Source organism: Hyperolius riggenbachi, chromosome 10 (assembly GCF_040937935.1).
Source record: "Hyperolius riggenbachi isolate aHypRig1 chromosome 10, aHypRig1.pri, whole genome shotgun sequence".
In the NCBI taxonomy this organism is placed as follows: Eukaryota; Metazoa; Chordata; class Amphibia; order Anura; family Hyperoliidae; genus Hyperolius; species Hyperolius riggenbachi.
In genome coordinates, this window is record NC_090655.1 from 47,513,670 (window position 1) to 47,539,630 (window position 25,961).

The 25,961-nt window shown below is 42.6% G+C and overlaps 1 protein-coding gene and 1 long non-coding RNA gene across 4 annotated transcripts in view; one reads left to right on the plus strand and one right to left on the minus strand.

Moving 5' to 3' along the window:
• Nucleotides 1-532: 532 nt before the first annotated feature.
• LOC137534985 (centrosome-associated protein CEP250-like) overlaps nucleotides 533-25,961 on the minus strand; it is an 88,079-nt gene continuing 62,650 nt past the window's right edge. For all 3 annotated transcript variants that reach the window (XM_068256743.1, XM_068256742.1, XM_068256741.1), the window contains exons 14-18: nucleotides 16,245-22,727; nucleotides 14,568-14,717; nucleotides 12,719-12,805; nucleotides 12,163-12,216; nucleotides 533-6,844 (exon numbers count right to left, since the gene is read on the minus strand). In XM_068256743.1, the coding sequence (XP_068112844.1) occupies nucleotides 6,626-6,844; nucleotides 12,163-12,216; nucleotides 12,719-12,805; nucleotides 14,568-14,717; nucleotides 16,245-22,727 (6,993 nt within the window). In that variant the 3' untranslated portion in view covers nucleotides 533-6,625. The remainder of the gene's footprint in view (nucleotides 6,845-12,162; nucleotides 12,217-12,718; nucleotides 12,806-14,567; nucleotides 14,718-16,244; nucleotides 22,728-25,961) is intronic.
• LOC137534988 (uncharacterized) lies at nucleotides 11,665-14,452 on the plus strand. The gene is made up of 2 exons (XR_011024389.1): nucleotides 11,665-11,833; nucleotides 14,238-14,452. It is a non-coding gene; the product is annotated as an uncharacterized lncRNA (long non-coding RNA).

A 25,961-nucleotide genomic window follows, 5' to 3' on the forward strand; every position in this document is an offset into this window, starting at 1 on the left:
AGAGTGTAACTTTGGCGCTGTCAGAAGACGGAGCTGAAGTTACATTTAAAACACTGTAATTCGGCTTCCAGCTAATGACATCATTCTCCATCATCCACGTCGACCTGGAGGGGGGAATAGTAATTAACACGGCCGGGACTTGTGCAGCAGCAGGGTCAGCCATATACCAGCTGTATCCTGCGCCCAAGTCTCCTGACGGCCACTTATCTCGTACGTTCCCGGTCTTCCTTTCTCCGTAGGTAAACAGTTATAGATTCCAATGTGAAGGGATCTCCTGTCACCTGTACCAATACGATACTCTCCTGTCTGTGCCCTTTCCCCCCCACAATGACATTCATTGGGAAATAACGGGCAAGATCAATCCACATTCGACTGATACTGATTGCAAAACACTTGTGCCCACTAGATGACATGTTTGCTTTGCAGCTGCATCTTTTTGTTCACAACAAAGCTTTGCTGGATACTCGCTAAACTCATCAACAGGAAGTGGTTATGTGGGCAACACCTAAAGCACAATAACCACACACAGAGATATAGATATAAATAATATATTTAGTCATAAAAACAATTATATACAGCACAAAGATATATACAGGCTAACAAACACTTTCTAATAAGGCAAGAATTCACCCTGCTGTATGTGTCACTGGCTTAAAGGAATACTATCGATTCACATATTTTTTCCAATTGACACAGGAATTGTTTGGGAAGTGCTGCTAAGTACTGGTGTATACATTTTAGTAGCAACTTCTTTGTTTACGGTTCTCAAAATACATTCAAACTTTACTGACGCCAAAACTGATGGCTGACTGAGCCATGAGGAGAGTGGAAATTCCCCTCACACTTGATCAGTTAACTCTATGTGTAGCTCTGTGTGTGACAGAGAGAGAGCTGCAGCTCCTGTGTCCTGTGTTTCTGACTGACCTGTCTGAAGAGAGCAGAGGAAATGTAACTAATTCTCACAGCTTTTTCATACTGTTTTTGCTTTCAGGGTTTGATATTTGCTTTCTGTAGTCTGATATGCAACTCTGGCTGTGCATTGAAGCAGACACCCCTTCTGCAATTGATTTGTCCCAATATAGCTAAATCCTACCCTCAATAAATTACAGTTTTTGCCTCTGATATTTAACACGAAAAGTAGGAAAATGTTTACACAGCGACTTAGACATTATTTGCACACTGTCATTTTAGAACACTTGGGTATCGATAGTATTCCTTTAAAGGGAGCGTGAAGTGAAACATAACATGACTATATAAACACACGTATCTACAGTCCTACTTATAAGTAAGAACTAGACTGTTGCTTCTTTTTTTTCTAAGAATCCACGACTGTAAAAGGCATTTTCTCTGCAGTCCAGGAAGTCTTAACGGCAGTGCAAGTCTTGTTGACTAGTTAGAGGTCATAAAACTCCTGTAGAGTTTAGAAAAAGAAAAAACACTTCTGAGTGCTAAGAACACGACAAGTTCAACAGTCTGAGATATGTCCATATTGGAACTGAAAAAAAAAAACCATTAAGAATTTGCTGTTCTGTTCTTGAGTCAGTCAAAATGTTAAAGAGGAACTGTAACAACAAATCAAAACCAGCCCCTGGTAGGCACTTACCTCAGGAGGGGAACCTTCTGGATCCTAATGAGGCTTCTCCCATTCTCCTTAGGCCCCTTTTACACTTAATCAGTTGCTCTCGGTTATAAGTGAAATAAAACTGATTTTCAAAGTAATGCCCATGTTTTCCTATGGCACAGTTCACACAATATTTACCTTCTCCGCTTCAGCGCAGTAGCGGCTTTCCGATGGACTCCAGCGGAAATAGCCGAGCCTGATCGGGTCCACTCTACTGCATAGACGAGAGTTGCCTGCGCAGCTAAGCGGACCGATCGGGCTCAGCTATTGCCACCAGAACCCGCCGGAAAGCCACCGCTGAGCCTGCGCTGGAGCTGGAAAGGTAAATATTTAAATGGCGGCTGTTCCGGGGCTGCCAGTGCTGGAGGGTGAAGAGGACGGGGGGAAACCTCATTAGGATCCAGAGGCTTCCGCCTCCCGAGGTGAGTACCCTGCAGTGGAAGTTTTCTTTATTACTGATTCTCTTTAAACTTCGATTTTTTACTTTTAAAACAAGAAGACGACTGTAGGATTCCAGGATAACAACAACAACAACAACAAATAACATTTGTAAAGCGCTTTTCTCCCGTGGGACTCAAAGCGCATAAGCATGGCTCCGACCATCGTGGTACAGGGGAAGAATTTTATAAATCTGGAAATGCCAGGCTAAACAGGTGGCTTTTCAGTCTGGATTTGAATAGCTCCAGGGATGGTGCTGTCTTTACTGGGTGTGGTAGGGAGTTCCAAAGAGTAGGGGCAGCATGACAGAAGGCTCTGTCTCCAGATTTTTTGAGGTGCACTCTGGGAGTGACCAAGTTTATAGAACTTGCTGATCTGAGGTTGTGAGAGGTGTGGTGCAGCTTCAGCAAGTCCTTCATGTATCCAGGGCCCAGATTGTGCAGGGATTTGAATGTCAGCAGTCCAATCTTGAAGAGTATTCTCCATTCTACTGGTAGCCAGTGCAGTGAGCGAAGGATCGGTGTGATGTGACAGTGGCGAGGCTGGTTTGTTAGCAATCTGGCAGCAGCATTCTGGATAGACTTCTTTAGGATAAAGACTATAGATACAACTGTTTATCCGTTTTGTTTTCACTTCAGGATTGCTTTCAATATAGGGCTACATAAAAAAATACAGCTTATTAAAATATAATATAATACAATATGGTTATAATAACAGTACAAAATAAAATGACTATTATTAGTAACAGCCGGTTGTGAGAAAAAACCCCTCTACATAACTGACACTCATACTCGGCTACACACACACTATGCGTTTCACCACACGGAACTAGCATGTTACATACTCACTCTTGCACCACTGGTATCTTTGCGCAGCACTTCCACACAGATGTATTTTTCAGACCCGCACACAGCCCATACCCGACCTGCTACTTGTTTCATTTGTGGGTTCTTCAACTTCCCCTGACCAGAGTCGAAGAAGGTTGGACTGGCTAACTAGGGAGAAATGGCAGCACATCCTAAGACCAGACTGTATCTGAATGACCAACAGAGGCGTTCAGAGCCCCCTAGAGGCAACATACACACCTTGTATTGTAAACATCCCCCATTAATGTTGATGTGCATCTGTTTTGAATGCAAGATGTGTACTCAGCCTATAACTAGGCTCTGCACATCTATGCTGGTAGTCACGCTTTGGGAAGCGCTGCCACCTCTCCCTGCCGGCTACCCAACTAGTTACCGTGCGCATTCCATATAGCTACCTGATCCGACTGAGGAGTCATTCAGCTCTGCCATCTCCTCATTCGTTCTGCTCTCTACATGGACGCACGCCTCTACCAAACGTACGATACCACAACCTAATCTACACACACCCTAATTTATCCCAGTGCTGCACATGATGTGACCCTGAACTGCAGGTAACTACCGGTACTTGTATCTTGCAAACTGGGTGCAATAGATGTCTTAGTATGAAATCTCCATTTATAAAAATAACATTACATTACTATAAATTAAAAAGTGACCTAAGTGGCCCGTACACATTAAAACACAAATACAACTGAGGAAAGACTTGGCATACTTTTCCCGTAAAATTAATAGGTAGATTGCATTCCACATACATGTAAGCCTGAGCTGCCATTCATCCCTATAGGAGGTGTTCTTGCAGGTGAGAACACTGTAACATGCCATTGCTAAATGTGACCGGAGTCTAAGGTAGTTAGCCACAGTCACATGACCGGTTGGGATGACAGGGTACACACATGACAGGTCAGTAGATTTGGCTATATTGTCTGTTATTGACAGCACCCAGCCAGGGTACACAATATAAAGGTAGTATAGCCATACATCCAGACCTGTCTTGTGACAGCACACGGCCAGGGTACACAATATAAGGTAGTATAGCCATACATCCAGACCTGTCTTGTGACGGCACCCGGCCAGGGTACACAATATAAGGTAGTATAGCCATACATCCAGACCGGTCTTGTGACAGCACCCGGCCATGGTACACAATATAAGGTAGTATAGCCATACATCCAGACCTGTCTTGTGACGGCACCCGGCCAGGGTACACAATATAAGGTAGTATAGCCATACATCCAGACCGGTCTTGTGACAGCACACGGCCAGGGTACACAATATAAGGTAGATTAGCCATACATCCAGACCGGTCTTGTGACAGCACACGGCCAGGGTACACAATATAAGGTAGTATAGCCATACATCCAGACCGGTCTTGTGACAGCACACGGCCAGGGTACACAATATAAGGTAGTATAGCCATACATCCAGACCGGTCTTGTGACAGCACACGGCCAGGGTACACAATATAAGGTAGTATAGCCATACATCCAGACCTGTCTTGTGACGGCACCCGGCCAGGGTACACAATATAAGGTAGTATAGCCAGACCGGTCACAATATAAGATAGTACAGCCACATAGCCAAACCGGTCATGTGACTGCACCCTGCCAGGGTACACAATATAAGGTAGTATAGCCACATATCCAGACCGGTCATGTGACAGCACCTTTCCAGGGTACACAATATAAAGGTAGTACAGCCACATAGCCAAACCGGTCATGTGACTGCACCCTCCCAGGGTACACAATATAAGGTAGCATAGTCACATCTACTGACCTGCCATGTGACTGAAACAATACAAGGTAGCATAGCCACATCTACTGACCTGCCATGTGACTGAAACAATACAAGGTAGCATAGCCACATCCTGACCTGCCATGTGACTGAACCTCGCCAGGGTACACAATACAGTATCAGGTTGTATAGCCACATACTGTATTTTGACCTATCATGACTGAACCCTATTACAGTACACAGTACAAGGTAACACAGACACATATATTGTTCCTGTCAAAATACTGGACTCTACTGGGGCATACAACAAAAGGTAGTACAAAAAACCTATACAAATGTCTCATGTGACTAGACCCTATCAGGGTATACAATTTTAGGTAGTATAGTCACACATATTGACCTGTCATGTGACTGGACCGTGCCAGGGTATATGATAAAAGGTAGCATAGCACGTAGAACTTTTCACAGTTTAGTCAGAATAAGTTTTGAGATTAAATAATAGATTACATGTAACCAAATCTGAATACTTATTCAAAGCAAAATGGAAGAGGGTACTAGAGATGATGTAAGCCCAACAAGGGCTAACTGGCAAATACTATCACTCTTAAAGGGGTACACACTGTAACAATGCTGACAACCACTGGTCTAGCAGACCCTGACTGTTCATCTGAACTCAGGAACTGCACACCACACACTGGCCAAATGCAGCAACCTTCATCCTCTGCTGCACACACCGTATAGAGGAACTTACAGTATACAACGTACACACCAACTGCACATCCTCTGCAGATGCACACACACTACGCAATATACACACACATTGCACATCCTCTCGGACGGTTCAAGGTAACATGGGGCCCTGGGCAAAATTAACCTGGGGGGCCCTGACAGACTCTGCCTTCCCTACCACAGGAGTGCAAGGAGCCACATACTGACAGACGAGTATAATGTCCGGACAGGTGAGTCACTACAGTGCAGAAGACTTTGCGGCAGGGCTGTGGAGCTGGTACACAAATCATCCCACTCTTCAGTTTATGAAACCACCTACACTGACTCCAGGTAACCAAAATTGCTCCAACTCCTTAGTCTAACACTTACGAGGGCTGTGAAGTTGGTACAAAAGTCACCCGAATCTGACCCCGTTTATGAAACCACCGACTCAGAGTACCCAAAAATTGCTCAGACTCCACATCGCTGTATTGCGGGTGCTCTGGGGACCACAATTAAGTTGTGGGGTGACATGGGGGGGGGGGGGGCTCTAACAGCACCCAGCTCAGGGCCCTGGGGTAATTGCCCAGGTTGCTCTAATGGTAGTGCCAGCCCTGCATCCTCTGCAGATGCACAAACACACATTACACAATATACACACAAACTGCACATCCCCTGTAGACGTACGGACACACGTTATTCAATATACGGACACACACTACACAACATGTAACACACACACAACACACACACACAGTAGAGAGTCTCGCACACTGTACACACACACCAATCTGTAACAATAACTTCCACTAACAGAGTACTAATGCTCTTCACAGACTGTTCATAAACAGAGATCATCATGTCAACATAATTTCTCCTCAGTGAAAATGTACAAAGATGCATATACTGAATATAAACAGGTGACTGACTGAAGTCTGATTGGCTGGTTGCGATCATGTGATTGTGCCTTTCTTCTCCTTCCCGTTCACGCCTATGCAGGACCACAATCAACCAATCAGATCATATGCTCCTTCCTGGATTTTCCTAAATGAGAATGTATGCAGACTGAGCTGATCACTGATGTACATTATTGGTCCATGTAACATATGCATTGATTGTCTTCACAAATGATGTGTCTCAGCAAATAAGTCTCCTATGTGAAGATTGGGAGGATCGGAGGTGGGGTTCCAGCTTCCACCAATCACAGGACTTCGGGCAACAGCAACGCCGCCATCTTGTTACTTGTCCTCTATGTACCGAGTCAGGTAGTGGGGAGGCCAAGACTGCGGTTCAGAGTGTCATCCAATCGGATTGTTTCTCTCTCAAGAACCTGAATGCGAGTGTCGGCAGTCACTGCAGCCAAGGAGCGAGTCAGATTGTGTCTGAGGGTCAGCAGGTCGTCGGTGGTGCGTGAGCAGCGCTGGATGTAGCGGGAGCGGACGTTGCGTTCAGCGTGTAGCTGAGATTTCAGCAGAGAGACCTGTGAGGAGACATTGTATCATGTAATATTCATTACTGTACATTGGTATCATATTGGGCTTACAGAGGCTCTACCACAAGTGGCTTCAGAGAAGAGGGGAGTCTACGTGCTGCACCAAATCCATAAACACAAACGCTACTATGTCTGCATTCTAAAAAGGTTACATCACTCGTAATAAGCAACTACTTCAGTTTTAAAGGATACCGGAAGTGACGTGACAGGGGCTGATGAGCTGCTTAGCAACGAAACACGTTGGGCGGAGCTACGTGCTAGTGTGTGACGTCATCGGACGCAGAACGTTTGTACTCGCGATTTCGGAACTATCTACAGCGGCTACATAGTGGCGGTAAGGCTGGTGCTTAATACAGCTTTGGACTTATAACACATACCGCTGTGTACTGGATATACCGATGTGTATTTTTTAGTTGGTTTTAATATTTGGCTCATACGTGCCATATGGCATTAAAGTGCAATTTATGAAGCAATCAGTTTTTATAAATAAATTAGATATTTTTACGCGATTGTTTCTTGTTTTTTTGGGGTGCTACAAGCTCATTACTGCTGGAGACTGGATTAGATTGGGAAGTGGAGGTGCTTAACCCATACACGTATCATGGAGATCTGACAAATCTGGTGAGTGGGGACAAGAAGGGGGGTATTGATCAGTAGCAGTGAATGTCCCAGATTGATGAAGTGAACTTACTTGTGTCTATGGGATCAGCAATAATTTGGCAATAGCACCTGTTATGAACTTTTAAACTATTTCTATGCAGCGCTTTAAACCTATATACAATACTGAATATTTGGCTTGTACATAGCAGGGTAGCGCTCTACATTATCTTTTATAAAATTCTTTGGATATTGGTTTATGTACATTATCTGGTCGAGCGCCAATCTAATTGTGATTATTATTCTTTATAAAGACATTCCCTGAAAAAGATTTATACAAAGATGCTGGCCAGCCTCCCTACTCACTGTACGTTTTTTTGGCAGTTGGACGAGGCAACTGCCATTCACTAAGTGCTTTTAAGAATAAAGAAAACCCTTAGAACCCCCCTTGAGAAGATGGGCTAGTCCAAAATCTGCCGGTAATGTCAGATTTCTACTACCTACTGTAAGTGACAGCAACATAGGAGAAAAGTAATTTATGGCTCATTTTAGTCTGGAGGAAACCTACTTCTTATTTTTACAGGTTTACATGTATTTAAAATTTTCGCGACAGAGGTCCTTTAAGGAGGTAAAGGAAACACCCAGACACCTATATGAAAGGCAGGGATGTCAAACTTAATAAGGTAAGGGGACAAAATCTAAAATATAGTCTCAAGTCACGGGCCAAATTGTTCAATGAATGTTAAATATTAATAAACAGTCTAAGACTACGTAAATGTCATAATTATAGAGGCCAAGGGGGACCTGACCCACTCACCCACCCAACATATAGTAGCTCAATGAAACAGTTTAATATTCATCTGCTCCATTGCTGCTTCAGATCTCCTCTGATTACCCTGACAGCCACACGCTCTATGCTACATACCTCAGGCTCCTGAGGCATGTCATGTGATCAGTAGAAGGGGGTGTGGAAGCACAGAGCATGGGGCTGCCAGGAAGAACAGATGAGACGCAACACATCATTGGAGCAGGTAAATATTGCACTTCTCTGCTGAGCTACTCTGCTATGTGGGGAGATGGTGTGAAGGGAAGGAGTAGGAGAGTGTGTGTGTGGTGTGTGGTGTGTGTGTGCGTGCGTGTGTGTGCGTGCGTGCGTGCGTGCGTGCGTCAAGTTAAACGGGGTGGTTGAGCAGGGTTTGGATCCAAGGTGGGAGGCCCATGCTAATTTTGTTGGCAGTTTCCTGTGCATTATTGCTGCATTGTGGCTCAAACTGCCAATGCTTCAATCAGGAACAGTCACCGGTGTGACAGGAAGGCAGCACGCTGTCTTTCTTATGCTATTTATACTGATGGACATTGGGAGCTCTTGAGGGCTACATAAAATGAAATAGAGAGATCCCAACACCACTACCCAAACCTTGATGCACCAGGGAGTCGACTAGCTTATCCCCTCATCCACCACAGGGTAACTTCAACAGAAAGAAAAAAAAATGCTGGGTCTCCACCTTGATTCGGCCTGTTTATTGCAAGTGTCACAGTGCAAAGCACAACGTTTCAACCGCAATGGTCTTTCTCAAGTGCTTACAGAACAGAAGTGCAAAAACCTATTTAAAGGACATACAAATTACATAAAACACACCCAGAAATGGGCGTGCACATCGCTTAAAGAGACAGGACAATAAATGCAAAAACTGAATGGATCATAGGAAACATCTCAAGCTATATGCTTCATTCATACCATTAGGGGTCAAGGTTCCTAACTCACAGATCCATCTGCTTTCTCTGCGCAGTAGTAAGATCTGTGGATCCACCCCTTCAATGTTAAACACTTTTTCCAATCTGAGATCACCCACTTTATGTCTTTTACCCTTTCTGTACACAGTACGGGGTGGGGAAGAGAAAACTTTGGCCAGTAACGGGTCAGACTGTACGATAGACCATGCACTCGTCAGGCATTTCCTAATCTCATTGGCATGGTTGTCGTATGTCAAAATAAACTGCACTCCATTGCCATTCTCCTTCCTATGCTTCTTCTGTCTCAATGCAGCTCTGTCCATTCTCAGTACTTCCAATGCAGTTTTTCTACTTCCTCCCAATAATGATAATTTCCTAAGGCAGTCAAAAAGAATGATAGAAGATTATGTAGAGAGAGGCTATTCTAGGGAGGAAGTAGAAAAAAACTGCATTGGAAGTACTGAGAATGGACAGAGCTGAATTGAGACAGAAGAAGCATAGGAAGGAGAATGGCAATGGAGTGCAGTTTATTTTGACATACGACAACCATGCCAATGAGATCAGGAAATGCCTGACGAGTGCATGGTCTATCGTACAGTCTGACCCGTTACTGGCCAAAGTTTTCTCTTCCCCACCCCGTACTGTGTACAGAAAGGGTAAAAGCATGCGGGACTATTTGGTGAGAGCGGACGTTAGGAAACCAAAAAATACTGTTGAGACGTTTATTCCTCGCCGTAAAGGTACGTTCCCATGTTTGGGGTGCCAGAATTGCTCCTCAATTATAAGGGGCGATTTCGTAAGGCACACCACAAAAGGCACGAAGTTAAAAATCATATAGCATATAGCTTGAGATGTTTCCTATGATCCATTCAGTTTTTGCATTTATTGTCCTGTCTCTTTAAGTGATGTGCCCGCCCACTTCTGGGTGTGTTTTATGTCATTTGTATGTCCTTTAAATAGGTTTTTGCACTTCTGTTCTGTAAGCACTTGAGAAAGACCATTGCGGTCGAAATGTTGTGCTTTGCACTGTGACACTTGCAATAAACAGGCCGACAGGCCTTAAAGGGACACTTGAGCCAGAAAAAAAAATGAGTTTTACTCACCTGGGGCTTCTACCAGCCCCTTGCAGCAGTCCTGTGCCCTCGCAGCCACTCGCTAATCCTCTGGTCCCCCGCTGCCAGCCAGTTTCGACAGGACTGGCCACGCGTAGCTTTCTCCGCATTCCCGACTGTAATTAGCGCTTTTGCGTGCCGCAACACACACAAAAGTTACGCGTTGCCCCATTACCTACGCATAGATATGCAGTAATGCGTACTTTTGTACGCGTTGCAGCCCGCAATAGCGCTAATTACAGTCGGGAAAGCGGAAAAAGCTACTCGTGGCCAGTCCTGTCGGCAAAAGCAAAACTAGCTGGAAGCGGGGGACCAGAGGATTAGTGAGTGGCTCAGGGCACAGGACTGATGCAGGGGGCTGGTAGAAGCCCCAGGTGAGTAAAACTTTTTTTTTCTGGCTTAAGTGTCCCTTTAAATCCAGGTGGAGACCCAGCATTTTTTTCTTTTTTTTCTTTCGGCCACATAAAATGGCAAAGAGGGCCGCATTCACCCTGCGGGCCTTGTGTTTGACACCTGTGATGTAAGGAGTAACTACCTAGGGACACCTTTACCCTCAGTAGAACCAAATAAGTATCTGTGTTGCAGTCACAAAACATTTTCTATAACTCAAACAGATGTCCAGTTGAAGCAGCCTTATTGTCTCTTTGGAGGTTTCATAAGCTGGATAAGTGAAAAATTGACATTTTCTCTGGAAGAGAAGAGCAACCAATCACAAAACACGTCATGCGATTTTTACTTTAGATTCTATTTGAGCGATTGATCAGATCAATATTCAGATCTGACATCGACTGGCTGTAAAAAGAATACCTACATACATGCGTATGCGATTTTTCCAAATTCTGGATTTCTGATAATTTTTCATACATACAGAACGATAGTCACTACTTCGATTGATAGAGCCAGTATTTTGACCAATATTTACCAGCCTGTCGGATCTGCTTCAAATCGAGAAAGATTGATTTCGAGCTGGAATCGGTTGCTGGCAATCAGTAGGCTGTACAATTTTTTGACTGATCCGATTTTTTTTCTCAATCAGAAATTAAATCTGCATGGTTTGAACCAACCATAAAATGTTTACACTGCTCTCATACTTCATCAGCATCTCAAATATTGAGAATACACATGTCTTGCTTTCAGTCTAAAAATGGCTAACAATTACTGCTGCAGACCAATCAGAAACAACTAGGGTAGCAACTAAAGGTGCCTACACAGACCTAGCATCACCTGTAGCTATTGGGGCTTTATCCCCATGGAAACAGTCCTGGACACGAGATTGTACAGATACTTCCCTCGGCTACAGGCCAAGCGATGTGTCCAGTTGCTATGGAGAAGGGGGGGTGGCCATGGAACTGTGCAGCACATGATGGATGTGGCTTCAGATGGGCAGAACAATACACTCAGCTGTTGCTATCGCTTCAAAATCTGGCGTCCTGGAACTTTATGAAATCTCATAGGACATCTGTACACACACTACATTCTCAGCTGAGATGGCTGCAAATGTCTTCCATCGGTTTTTGAGTGGTTGGATGGGCTGGTAAATATTCACCAATCGTACATATGGTGCTGTGTTTATGTGTGATTAATTCACTGACATACTGTACATGATTGCAGAAACTACATTGCTTTCCGAAAAATTACCAATGGATGGATCAATCAGCCACTAGAGTTTCTGGGAATCTGATGGTGTCTCCTCACAGGGTTAATATCTAGCATATATCAGGCTTCCATTGTGTTAAAATATCCCCTACGGGTTTACTGATCACATATGTGTCCTAACCTTTCCTAAATAAACCTCTCCTGCCTCCCCCTTTAGTTTCCCCCACCCTTTCCCCTAGAGGACCCACCTAACAAAGAGTCACTTACCTGTTTCTGTAGCTCTGACACTCTCCGCTGGTAGGTGGAAGAGTCGCTGGCTTCCTGCAGATAGAACATCAGAGTGAAAAAATGGTTAGTAGAGATTCAGAGACAACCCTTTTGCAAAGAGAAGACAGACATCACTATCCACAGGGAAAAGGGTTCCATGATTGGGTCCACAAACAAGTCTGTAGGTGCCTCATAAGCTTTTCCCAAGCTGTGTGAAGGAGGGAGCGCTAACCCTGCTAGTATTGACAGAAGAGACAGAGAGGCGGAGCCTCATCTGCAGCATCACTGATGGGTTTATATCTACAAAAGCGCTCATAATGTAATGTCCTTGCCAAAGTTCTATACAAAAGTACGTAGAGCACATACCATCTGGGATAGTGGAAACCCACACAAACATGAGGAGAACGTCCAAACTGTATACAGATACAATCCTGGTGGGACTGGAGCCCAGACCTGCAACCACTCCACCAGCGGTACTGTTAATATGAGTTGATGCCAGTTGTTCTTCCTGTGTTAGGAATAAGTCATGTGATATAGTGGCAGCCATGCTACTGACCTCTCTAGTCTTGTCTTTAGCGCGGTGAGATGCTTGTGGGCTCATCTTGTTTAGTTCTCTCCGGAGACTCCGCCTCTCGCGCTCCACCTGCATGAGATGAGACATTATCAGGGAGTGGCTCCTTGTGTCGGTATATTCTTGTACGCTGCCATTGCTTTTCCTTTGTAAGCTGTAATCTGCAGCTGCTAAGTCTGAATTTCAGGAGAATCACCCCTTGCTTCCTCCTTATCTCTGAGGTGTGTAGGATTCTGGGGGTTATTGACAGACTCATCCTGAGAGACTTCCCACACAGAATATACCGTGATGAAACTCAAAACAAGTCATATTAGAATGAAAAATGTGCCCTAAAAATATACCAATACCGTATAAATCATTTTACACGGTAACTAAAAAAAAACGTGATTACAGCCTAACATCAAATGCTTTAATTCTTAAAGGACAACCGAGGTGACATGATGTGATAGACAGGTATACACATGTACAGTGCCAAGCACACAAATAACTAGGCTGTGTTCCTTTTTTCCCCATCTGCCTGAAAGAGATAAACATCATGTATGTAAGTGACAGTTTTTGTCCAGGTCGGGACCGGGTCGGACCGGGTCAGACTATAGCATAACCCTTACTGATAAGTAATTACATTTTCCTCTCAGTAAATGGCTTCTGAGAGCAGAAAATAAAAAAATGGTCAATAATTCATAGATTTGAGCTCTGGCATACGTCAATGAAGGTGTCAATGAGCAGAGACAATGAAACAGTAAAAAGTTTAAAACTAGATTTAAATATAAAATAAAACTGAGGGATATCTAAAAAAAAAAAAAAAAGTAATTTTAGAAGGAGGATACAATTGTTTTTCTCATCAGTTTATTTTCACCTCAGATGTCCTTTAAAGTAAAACTATAGGAAAAAAGTGCCCCCATGGGGTACTTACCTCAGGATTAGGGAAGCCTCTAGTCCCTAACGAAGCTTCCCCCGTCCCCCTCAGCCAGCCGGATCCAGTGCTGGCTCCAACAGTCACTCACAATAATATATATATGTGCATGCACTAGCAGCTCTCCGTCCTGGCTTTGGCGGAAATAGCAGAGCTCGATCAGGTCTGTTCTACTGCTCATGTGCAGATGGTTCTCACCTGCACAGTAGATCAGCCCCAATCTGGCTCAGGTATTTCTGCCTGACCCCAAGGGGAAGCTGATACTGCACCTGCGTGAGGCTCCCGACAAGCAGCAAGAGGGCAATTTTCAGAGGACCCAGTGCTGGATCCCTTCTGCTGAGGAAGGGGGAAGCCTCTTTAGGATTCAGAGGCTACCTCACTGCCCCCCCCCCACACACAAGGTTAGTACCCGCTTGGGGCACTATGCCGGGTACGAGCCGATGTGCATCCTGGGGCATTTTTGTTCTATCCCTGTAGCCCAAGAGATGCCAAATACTTCAAGGCTTCCTCCAGCAGTTTTCATTTATGATCTGCAGCTGCTTCTGCATTGTACTGTAGTGATTACTTTAATTATACTTTTATCTTTTTCAGGCAGGGTGTAATAACAAGCTCAGTGGCCTGCAGTCTGCTGACATCACATGACCATGACCTGCAGACCAGTTAGTCTACTAACATCATAAGATGCACAGACCAAAATCTCTCTTGGAACTCTGTTGAGAAACCCAGCAAACCAGTTTCTCTGCTAGAGCAAGGATGTCTTGTTGTTAAACTTAAGTACATCAAATAAAAAAAACTTTTTCTCTCCAGTGACTGAAAAAAATAAGTTAATGTAGATTATACTCTTAGAGGATCCAGTTCTGCTTTCCCGTGTGAAGTGCTGAGGGCACAGCGATGCAGAGAAGCTGGGTGATCAGTACTCACCTCCTGTAAGGTGTTGCTCAGCCTGAAGTTATGATTCTCCAGTGCAGCCTTGTCATTCTCCAGCTGTGCCACTGTTTGGTGCAGCACCTGCAGCCTCCTCTGCAGAATATCACTACTTGCCAAGCTCTCTGTGTCTGCAGGTGAGTGACCCTGTACAATACAGAAACACATCCAAGACAGGCTAATCAGTCATGGGCAACTCACTCCACCTTCCGGTCAACTACCTCATTCATACAGCAAGGAAGTACAAAGATAACAACAATATTTATATCTATACATTACTGAAGCATGTGCGAAAACTAGTATAGGTAAATCCAAGGAGGTGATTCTAGAGGACAAAAGAAGGTCGTGCAGATCTGAGATTGCGGTTGGGTCGGTATCTGGAAACTTGTGAGAAGATGTACAGGGGAGAGAGACTGTGGAGATTTTTGTAGAGTTAAGAGTTTGAACTGGATCCTCTGGTTAATTGGTAGCCAATAAAGAGCTTGACAGAGAGGGGCAGCAGAGAAAGAACAAGAAGAAAGATGAATGAGATGAGCAGCTGAGTTCAGTACAGATTGGAGGGGTGCCAGTCGATTAGTTGGTAGTCCACAAAGTAGTATGTTACAATAGTCCAGACAAGATATTATCAGAGCATGTATTAACATTTTAGTTGTGTCCTGAGTGAGAAAAGGTTGGATGCGAGATATGTTTTTGAGTTGGAAATGACAGGAGCTGGTTAGGAAGTGAATGTGAGGAATAAAAGAGACATTTGATATTAGATGACCAGATGAGTGTGGAAAAGGCTGTGGAGTGCTCTGCAAGGTTTATAGCACTCCATAGCTACAGACTATTTATAATTGACAGTCAAAAACTTATTTGGCAGCCAGGCACCAATCCTCTTTACTACTGTGACTGCTAAAAAGCCTGTTTACTTTGAGGCACACTACACTATGAAAAACCTCATATAGCCATACACTGCTTTATAAGGGTCGGCTCTCATGATCCACAGTGGACTCGGCAGGCGCATGTAGATTATCAAAGATTTCATGCTGAAATTGACTGAAAATCTGTGTAGAGGGATTCAAGCAGATAGATCTCTTTCTGATCAAATAATGAATGGAGAGGGTTCTATCTGTTGGCCATAACGGCCATTGTAAGGCTGCCATGAGCCTTCTTACTAATTTTTAGACATTTTTAATAGCAAGATACTGAAAATGGTATTTTGAAGATAAGCGGCCATATGCAATTAACTTTTTCTCCTGAGTTTTCCGTCTTCTGTTTAATAATTTTTTAGCACTTTGCAATTGAAAACGCATCAAAAAGTGGGTATAAAGGTACTACAGAAATTATTTTGAGTATTTTCTTGCTTTCCGGTGATTCAAAAGGCATTTAATTCACAAGCTGTGAAAATATCACCTAGGAGTAAAGTCAGGTGAAAAAAATGAATTGAATATGGACCAAAATGAGTAAACCTCTCCTCAGAAGAAAGATTTATTGAACTAGGGACAGCTGTGCATGCAGTGGAAGTCGTCGGTTTCTAAGCACTGCCAGTGTTGTGGTGGTTTACAGCAAGTTGTGAAAAGCTAAACCTGTGTTGATTATATGTGTTGATTATATGGTTGTCTCTATTCATCTTCGAGCATTCACCTGAAAATGTTTTTGTTTCCCAAAAATGTAGCAAAAATGCCATCCCACCTTTCTATTCCTCTGCTGAGATTCCGGACCTCGAGTGTTGTGTCTCCAAGAGATTTCATCAGCCTCCATCTTCCTCAGGGCAGCTTCTGTTTTTTCAAGCCTCTTCCTTAGCGCCTCCTCTCTCCTACTAGCTTCTTCTCTCTCTTGATAAAGTACGTTAAGCTCTTCTTCCATCTCCAATATTCTTGCCTCATTCTCTGTGTATGGAAAGTTCATATCTTGGTCTTTCAGATTTTCATACTGGTTGTCCATGGCCTCTCTGTTTTCACCCGTGGATTGTTTTGCTTTGCCAAACCCAACCTGCTCCATCACAAATCCATCCCCAGGAAAATCTTTTGAGACTCTTGGTTCATCATGAAGGCTCACTCTTGTAAATACTTTTTCTTGGTCTACCGGTATATCTATATTTTCTAGCATAGGCTCCTCTCCAAATTCTCTTGTTCCCTCTAAAGGAGCGGTAACAGTTGCCTTCCTTCTGATTTTTTCCTTCATCTCCAGAGTTTCAGAAAGTTCTGCTATCTTTTGTGTCAGATAAATCTTCTCTTCATTACCATTTTTCTCTTTTTGTTCCATCTCTAAATCTTTTTCCATAATATCTTGACTAAGTTCTTCTACCTTCTCTTTAAGTGAGTTTATCTCCTTATTTGCCACCTCTGCCTCCCTCTCCTTCTCTGATATGACCCTTAAAAGATCTGTAATTTTCTGTCTCAGGACCAGCCGATCTTCTTCTTTCTGCATGTCCTGCATGCTCATTTCCTGCTCTTTATCAAACACAAGTTGCCTAAATTCACTTATCTGCTTACCCCTAAATTTCAGCTCTTGTTCCATCATCTCTATGTGTTTCTCCTTTCCTACAAGAGATTGGGAAATCTCTGCAACTTGATGTCTCAGTTCCTTCTTCCCCTCCTCATTACACCTGTCTTTCTCTTCAACCTCCTGTTCTTTTTCCCTGAGAACTGTTCTAATGTCTTCAGTGGCTTCTTTCAAAGATTTCATTTCACCTTCTACCTTCTTGATTTCCTTCACTTTCTCTTCTAGAGTTTGAGAAAGTTCTCTTATCTTTTGCTGCAGGGAGTAATTCTCATTTTCAGTCTGTATTTTTTCCTCAATCTCTTTATCCTTAACGGTCAGAGCTTGTGTTAACATATGTACCTTATGCCTCAAAGACTTCACCTCTCTATCAGTTTCATCAGGGTTTCTTTCTCTCTCTAGTAAAGCTTGTGACAGTTCCTTCATCCTCTGACTCAAGGTTCTTCTTACCTCTTCACTGTCACTTTGTTTCACAAAAACTTCTCTTTCTTTATTCAGCAGTTCTAATCTAAGCTCTCCTACTTTGTCTCGCAGAGCTTTTATCTCAATCGTTGCATCCTCAGCTTCTTGCTCCTTCACAAAAATATCGTGGGACAGATCATTTATCCTTTGTTGCAGGGACCTCTTTTCTCCTTCATTACGTCTCTTTCCATCATCCATCTCACGCTCTTTATCTGCTAGGTTTTTTCTGAGTTCTCCAATTTTTTCACTTAGAGATTTTACCTCTAGTGCATATTGGCTGTTGCCATTCTCCTTCTCGAGCAGAGCCTGGCTTAGCTCTTTCACTCTCTGCTGTAGAGATCTCTTTCCTTCCACATGCAGTCTCTTTTCCTCTTCTAACTCCTTCTCCTTAGCTGCCAGAACTAGTCTAAGTTCTCCAATCTTCTCTCTAAGAGTTAACAATTCTATTTTTGTTTCATCAGTTTCTTGTTCCTTCGCCAAAAGAGCTAGAGAAGCATCTCTCACTTGGTGCTTCAAATAATTATTTTCTTCCTCGTTCTGTTTCCTTTCCACATCTAGTTCTCGTTCTTTATTGCCCAGCACTTGTCTTAGGTCTTCAATTTTCTTTCTCAGGGATTTCATCTGAAGTTCTGATTCCTCTGCATGCTGCTCCTTCTCTACAAGAGCCTTTGAAATGTCTTTTATCTTCTGATTCAGGCTTCTCTTCTCTTCCTCACTCATTTGCGTCTCTCTTTTTAGATCTTGCTCTTTTTCTGCCAGGATAAGTTTGAGTTGTTCTACTGTATCTCTTAGAGAGTTCATCTCAAACGTAACCTCATTCCCTTCTCTCTCCTTATGCGTTAGAGACCAGGAAACTTCCGTTATTCTCTTCTGCAAAGCATTCTTTTCTTCCTCGTTTTGTCTCTCTTGTTCCTTAGCTTCCTCCTCCTTTTCCAGCAAAACTTGCCTCAGCTCTTCAATTTTTTCTTTTAAAATATTCATCCTGAACTCTCTGTCTTCCTCATCCATTTTCTTCTGTAGCAAAGCCTGATTAAGTTCTGTAAATCTCTGTCTTTGAGACATCTGGTCTTCTGACACCTGCCTCTCTCTGTCTTCCAATTCATTATCTTTAACTGACAAATTTTCTTTAAGTTCCACTATTTTCTCCCTTAATGAAGTAACCTCAACATTCTTCACCTCTGCTTCATGCTTCATATCTGTTAAGGTCTGAGAAAGTTCTGCAACTTTTTGCCTTAAAATGTTTATTTCCACTTCGCTTGCTTTTGCTTCCACTTTTATTTCTTGCTCCTTGTTAAGCAACACTTTTCCCAGTTCTCGGATCTTAGCTTGAAGAGATAGTATCTCCAGTTCTTTATCTTCTACTACTCTTTCTTTTTCCATCAAAGACTGGGAAAGTTCAGAAATTGATATTTTGTCTTCATGAATGTTTTTTTCCTTCTCAGTCACGTCCTTTTCCTTGTCCATCAAAGCATGTCTAAGATCTTGCACCTTCTCTCTCAAATCATTCATCTTTATGTCTTTCTCTTCAATTTCCTGAGTCTTCTCCATTAATGACTGGGAAAGTTGAGATACAGTTCGCTTCAGAGAAAACTTTTCTTGCTCATGCTGAAAGACTTTATTTTTAATTTCTTGTTCTTTTTGTACTAGGACTTCACCAATCTCTTTCATCTGCTGTTCAAAAGATTTAATCTTCTTGTCTGCTTCTTCCTGCTCTCTTTCTTTCTCTCTGAAAGATTCAGACAGATGCATAACTCTCTGGGTCAAATTTTGTTTGTTTTGTTTCTCTGTTTCACTTTCCTCTTCCTTTTCTTTTAGTACCTGAGAAAGAGCTGCGATTTTCTGTTTAAGAGTCAAAACCTCTCTGCCATTTTGTACTCTTTCTTCTACGGTCTTTCTGTCCTTGTTTTCTAGATCAAAATTAAGTTTATCTAGTTCTCTCTTCAGTTCCTCTATAAGCCTTTCATTATTTTCTACTTTGTGTTTCAAAGTATTGTTTTCACCTTCAAACTTTGACCTATTTTCATGTAACTCAATCTCCTTGTCCATTAAGGACTGAGAAAGATCTTGTATCTTCTCTCTCAAAGCATTGATGTCTCTCTCTAGATTTTCTTCCAGTTTTTCTCTTTCTTCAAGAGCTTTGGCTAGTTGGGTTTCTAACTCAGTTTTTTCCAACTTACATTCTTTGAACTCCGTTAATAAACTCTCCTTCTCTCTAATAGTTTGTGAAAGCTCATCATTTGTGTCTCGTTGACCCCTTTGCTCTCTCTCAACTTGGTTCTCCAAAATTGCAAGTTCCTCCTCTTTGGCTTTTAAAGCCTGAACACCTTCTAGTATTTTTTCTCTAAGTTGTTGTTCTTCCATCCTAGCTCGTCTCTGCGTGGATTCTATTTGAGATTCCAAGTTTTCTATTTTCATTTGCATTGTGAACCGCTCTTTACGACATTCCTCTATGTTATTTTTCAGGGACATAATCTGTCTATTCTTGTCTTCGATCATTAGTAACTGATTCTCCATCCGTTGCTGTTGGTCTTTGGAAATCTCTTGTAGAGATACGTATGCGGATATCTTCTCTTGCAAAGTTTTCTTGTGCAATTCCAAATCAAGTAGAACAGTTTCCTTTTCCACTTGAGCAGTCAGAACAGTCTCTTTCAGCATTTCTAATTCACTGTCTGTTTCTTTCATCTTCTCAATCTGTGATTGCAATAAGCCAAAACATCTTTCCTTTTCTTTAAAGCAGTCTTGAAACTTTTCATTTAAAGATGCAATGTCCTGTTTATCTAGTTCTCTTTTTAATTCCTCTACAAGCCTTTCATTCCTTTCTACTTGGGTGTCCTTCTCTTTCAAAAGTTCTAAAAGTTCTTTGACTTTTTCTTTCAAAGTATTGTTTTCTCCTTCAAACTTTGACGTATTTTCATGTAACACAATGTCCTTGTCCATTAAGGACTGAGAAAGATCTTGTATCTTCTCTCTCAAAGCACTGATGTCTCTTTCCAGATGTTCTTCCAGTTTTTCTCTTTCTTCAAAAGCTTTGGCTAGTTTGGTTTCTAACTCAATTTTTTCCAACTTACATTCTTTAAACTCAGTTATTAACCTCTCCTTCTCTCTAATAGTTAATGAAAGCTCTTCATTTGTGTCTCGTTGACCCCTTCGCTCTCTCTCAACTTCGTTCTCCAACGTTGCAAGTTCCTCCTCTTTGGATTTTAAAGCCTGAACACCTTCTAGTATTTTTTCTCTAAGTTGTTGTTCTTCCATCCTAGCTTTTCTCTGCATGGATTCTATTTGAGATTCAAAGTTTTCTATTTTTATTTGCATTGTGAACCTCTCTTTACGACATTCCTCTAGTTTATCTTTCAGTAACAGGATCTGTCTATTCTTGTCTTCGATCATCAATCCCTGATTCTCCATCTCTTGCTGTTGGTCTTTGGAAATCTCTTGTAGAGATACGTATGCAGCAATCTTCTCTTGCAAAGTTTTCTTATGCAATTCCAAATCAAGTAGAAGAGTTTCTTTTTCTACTTGAGCAGTTAGTGCAGTTTCTTTCAACATTTTCTTTTCACTGTCTGTTTCTCTCTTCAATTCCTCTACGAGCCTTTCATTCTTTTCTACTTGCATGTCCTTCTCTTTCAAAAGTTGTAAAAGTTCTTTGACTTTCTCTTTCAAAGTATTGTTTTCGCCTTCAAACTTTGACTTATTTTCGTGTAATACAATTTCCTTGTCCATTAAGGACTGAGAAAGATCTTGTATCTTCTCTCTCAAATCAATGATGTCTCTTTGTAGATGTTCTTCCAGTTTTTTTCTTTCTTCCTGAGCTTTGGCTAGTTTGGTTTCTAACTCTGTTTTTTCCAACTTACATTCTTTAAACTCTGTTAATAACCTTTCTTTCTCTCTAATAGTTTGCTGTTGATCTTTGGATATCTCTTGTAGCGATACGTATGCAGCAATCTTCTCTTGCAACGTTTCCTTGTGCAATTCCAAATCAAGTAGAAGATTTTCTTTTTCCACTTGAGCAGACCGAACAGTCTCTTTCAGCATTTCTATTTCACTGTCTGTTTCTTTCATCTTCTCAATCTGTGACTGCAATAAGTCAAAACATCTTTCCTTTTCCTCAAAGCAGTCTTGAAACTTTTCTTTTAGTGATGCAATGTCCTGTTCACATTCTTTTTTCTTTAGCGCAAGTTCGTCTTTTTCAGATTCACAAGCCACAAGTCTAACCCGTAAAGATTCTATTAGAGAGTCTCTTTCTTTTAACAGCTGACTTTGTTGATTTAAGACCTCTGTCATTCTCTCCTCTTCCATTTGACTTTGTTTTATACTCTCTCTTAATGTCTGGATTTCTGTCTCTCGCTCTCCCAATTTTTCCTGTAGAGCGGTCAATGCGGTTTCCTGCTTCATCTGACATTGCCGGAGCTGTTCCAGCAGACCTGAACGTTCTTGGGTTGCCTCCAGCGTCGCTAAAGACAACTGCTCCGAAATTCGCTCTTTTTCTATTTCAATGGATCTCAGTTCCTCATTTAGAGTATGAATTTGCTGATCCTTCTCTTCGGCAAGCAGACAGTAATTTTCTTCCAATTTCAAGGCACCCTCTCTTAAGCTTTCACACTCCTGCAGTCTTCTAGACAAATCAGACAGTCGTTCTTCTGTCTCTCTAACACTCTGAACCTGTTGTTGTAAGGAGGTGGTGGCAGTCTCTTTCTCTTGCTGGATAAGCAGCATGCTGTCTTTTAACACCTTGATCTCTCGATCTCTCTCTTGCACAGCCAAGCGAAGCTGAGCTACTGAAGTCAAAGCATTCTCTTTTTCTTCGCTACACTCCTGAATACTCTCTCTAAGCTCTGTAATCTGCTTGTCTTTCTCGTCTAGAATGCCAGCCTGATGTAACAATGAGGTGAGAGCGCTCTCTTTTTCTTCCTGACACTCTCTTAATGATTGCCTTAATATTTCCATCTCGCGTTCCTGCTCGCTCTTTAGAAGAAACTGACGCTCTAAATTTTCCATGGCGCTCTCTTTATCGCACTGACTTGTTTTCAGACTGTCTCTAAGTTCCGAAGCTTCAGTCTCCAGCTGTCTCAAGGAGGCATTTACTCTCTCCAGCTTGACCTGGAAATGTTCCGCCACCTGTCTCTCATCTTCCATTGTTACAAGTCGTTCCTCAGCAGCTCGTCTTGTGGACTTTTCCTCATCCAGAAGCTTTTTCATGGAGTCCAACTCTTTCTGTAAAAAACAAAGGCTTAAAATGAAACTCAAATTTTTACCAGAACAAAAAATTCTAAACAATAATTATCGTCACACATTTCCCATGTGTTAAACTTTAAAAGTTAACCTCTTCCTGATACAGCCTGTTGACATCTACATCCTGTGTGCTGTATTTGGGTCAGGGGCCCATTCCATAGCCTCCTGACCACGTGATTGCTGTGAACCAATCACAGAGTAAAAAAAAAAAAAAAAAAGGCCCTGACTCTTAAAGGGAACCTGAGGTGAGAGGGAGTGGGAGGCTGCCATATTTATTTCCTTGGAAGACTTGTTCTTCATTGGAAGACTTGTTCCACTTCACTAAATCCACTTCTTTAATAACATTGCTGGTTTGCTGAACAAATTATCAGATTGTCTTGTAGTTAATCACTGAGCAAATAAAGTGGAGAAACGGGATACAGGAGAAGCATTTAACCTCCATGGCGGTATTGACGGATATAGACGTCAATACAAAACATGCTGTGACACATTTTGGGAAGTTACAGGGGGGGGGGGGGGGGGAAAGGTTATGAAAATTTCATTGGATCACTTTTTGGACAGAAATCCTGGGGGAATTGAATGCCGGGGAGGTTAATACATATTTACTCTGCACAGACAACTGAGCACAATTTGATAATTTTAGAATGGCAAGGGCAGTTTTACCAGCTAGCTCTTGAGTGGAAAAGAAGCTTGTATAGTAACTTGGAAACCATTTAAATATTATTTTTCTATTAAGTTGTATGATGTGTTTAGGGTTTTAGACAAAAGATGAAATTTAAGTTTCATACCACTTTAAAGGGAACCTGAGGTGAGAGGGATATGGAGGCTGACAAATGTATTTCCTTTTAAACGATACCAGTTGTCTGGCAGTCAACCTGATCCTGTCTCTCTAATACTTTTAGCCATAGACCCTGAACAAGCATATGTAGATCAGGTACTCTGACTCATCAGACTCAGGCTTACTGGATCAGCCATATGCTTTTTCCAGGGTTTTGACTCAGACACTACTTATGCCAGAGGATCAGCAGGACTGCCAGGTAACTGGCATTGTTTACAAGAAAATATATGTGACAGACTCCATATACCTTGGGTTCCCTTTAAAGAGACACTGAACCGAGACTAAATCTCGCTTCAGCTCTCATATATAGCAGGGGCACGTGTGCCCCTGCTAAAACGCCGCTATCCCGCGGCTAAACGAGGGTCCCTGACCCCCCAACCCACCCCCCGCAAACCTTGGTCGGAAATCTGGTCGCAGATTAGCCCTTCCTAGAGGCAGGGCTAACGGCTGCAGCCCTGACTCACAGCGCGTCTATCAGACGCGCATCGCCGCCTCTCCCCGCCCCTCTCAGTGAAGGAAGACTGAGAGGGGCGGGGGAGAGGCGGAGATACGCGCTGACAGAGGCGCGTGGGGCAGGGCTGCGGCGGTTAGCACTGCCCCAATGCGGAAGCGCTCCCCCGCATTACGGAGGGGATTTGGGGGGACAGGGACCCCCGGTAAGCCGCGCTATAGCGGCGTTTTAGCAGGGACACATGTGCCCCTGCTATATATGAGGTCTGAAGCGAGATCTATTCTCGCTTCAGACTCTCTTTAAAGGACCTCTGTCGTGAAAATCTTAAAATTTAAAATACATGTAAATATACACAAGTAAGAAGTATGTTTCTTGCAGAGTACAATGAGCCATAAATTACACTTCTCCTATTTTGCGGTCACTTACAGTAATTAGTAGAAACCTGACATTACTGACAGATTTTGGACTAGCCCTTTTTCTCATGGGGGGGGGGTTCTCAGGGTTTGCTTTATTTTTAAAAGCACTTAGTAAATGGCAGTTGCTCCGTCCAACTGCCAAAAAAAAGTGTACAGTGAGCAGGGAGGCTGGCCAGTATCATTGTAGAAATCTTTTTCAGGGAGCATCTTTATAAAGAATAAAGGTCATGCTGAGAATCCCCCATAAAGAGATGGACTAAACCACAATCTGTCAGTAATGTCAGATTTCTACTACCTACTGTAAGTGACAGCAAGATGGGAGAAAAGTAATTTATGGCTCATTTTACTCTGGAAGAAATTTACTTCTTATTTGCATGTGTTTTCAATTTTAAGATTTTCGCGACAAGATTTTCTTTAAAGAGGAACATCAGCCTAAACAAACATACTGTCATTAAGTTACATTAGTTATGTTAATTAAAATAGATAGGTAATACAATCTCTTACCCACCCTGTTTTAAAAGAACAGGCAAATGTTTGTGATTTCATGGGGGCAGCCATCTTTTTGATTGAAAGGAGGTGACAGGGAGCATGAGACACAGTTCCAACTGTCCTGTGTCCTGATCATCCCTCCCAGTTGCTAGGCAACGAGAACAACATCATCGGAAATCCCATCATGCTTTGCACAGTATGAGGGGAAAAATGCCCGGGAAGTTTTCTTTGATGGGGTGGAGCTTAGCTTCTATGTAGCAAAAAATTAGGCTTAGGTAAGATAAAGTTCTGATGCTGTGAAACTGTTAAAGAAACACCAAGCCTTTTCAGTTCTGCTGAGTCGATTTTTAGTCAGTTGAAATTGACAGTTAAAGGGGCACTATTGCTAAATTCTTCTTTTTTTGATCCTTAAGTGTACATATGAGTTGTTGTAGGATTGATTTTTTACATTACTTAGTCTTTTACCAATGTATTTGGTTACTGGCAATAAAACATATTGAGGCATGCATTGACGTCAGTACTTTTACCTTTCCGACGCCAATGTAGCCTAAACCATTCTGTAGTAGGGAGGCATCTTTTACTGGATAGTGTGAATTCGTTATCTTACACCCCTCTGGCCATTTCAGTTATTATTCCCCACCTTGTAACTGTACTAACGAACAGTTACTGTACTCACAGCAGCCACCGTAAAGTGAAGAACGCTGCCTCTCCTCCGTGCAGCGTAAGTTGTTGCTGTGTGCGGATGCGTGGGAAAACATAGGCTGCCCGGCCGCCAAGGACCCCCTTTCCCTAAGCTGGCAGTGGAACGGACACCTATTGTTGTCCGTTTCCACGGTAACCTGACCGGCTTTCCGATCTGCGCAATGTAGCGGCGGCATCAAACAGCACTGCACCGAACAGAGCAACACACAGCTGCAGTGCTTTTGTGTGTGCTCTTTGATGCCGCCGCTACATTGCGCAGATCGGAAAGCCGGTCAGGTTACCGTGGAAACGGACAATAGGTGTCCGTTCCACTGCCAGCT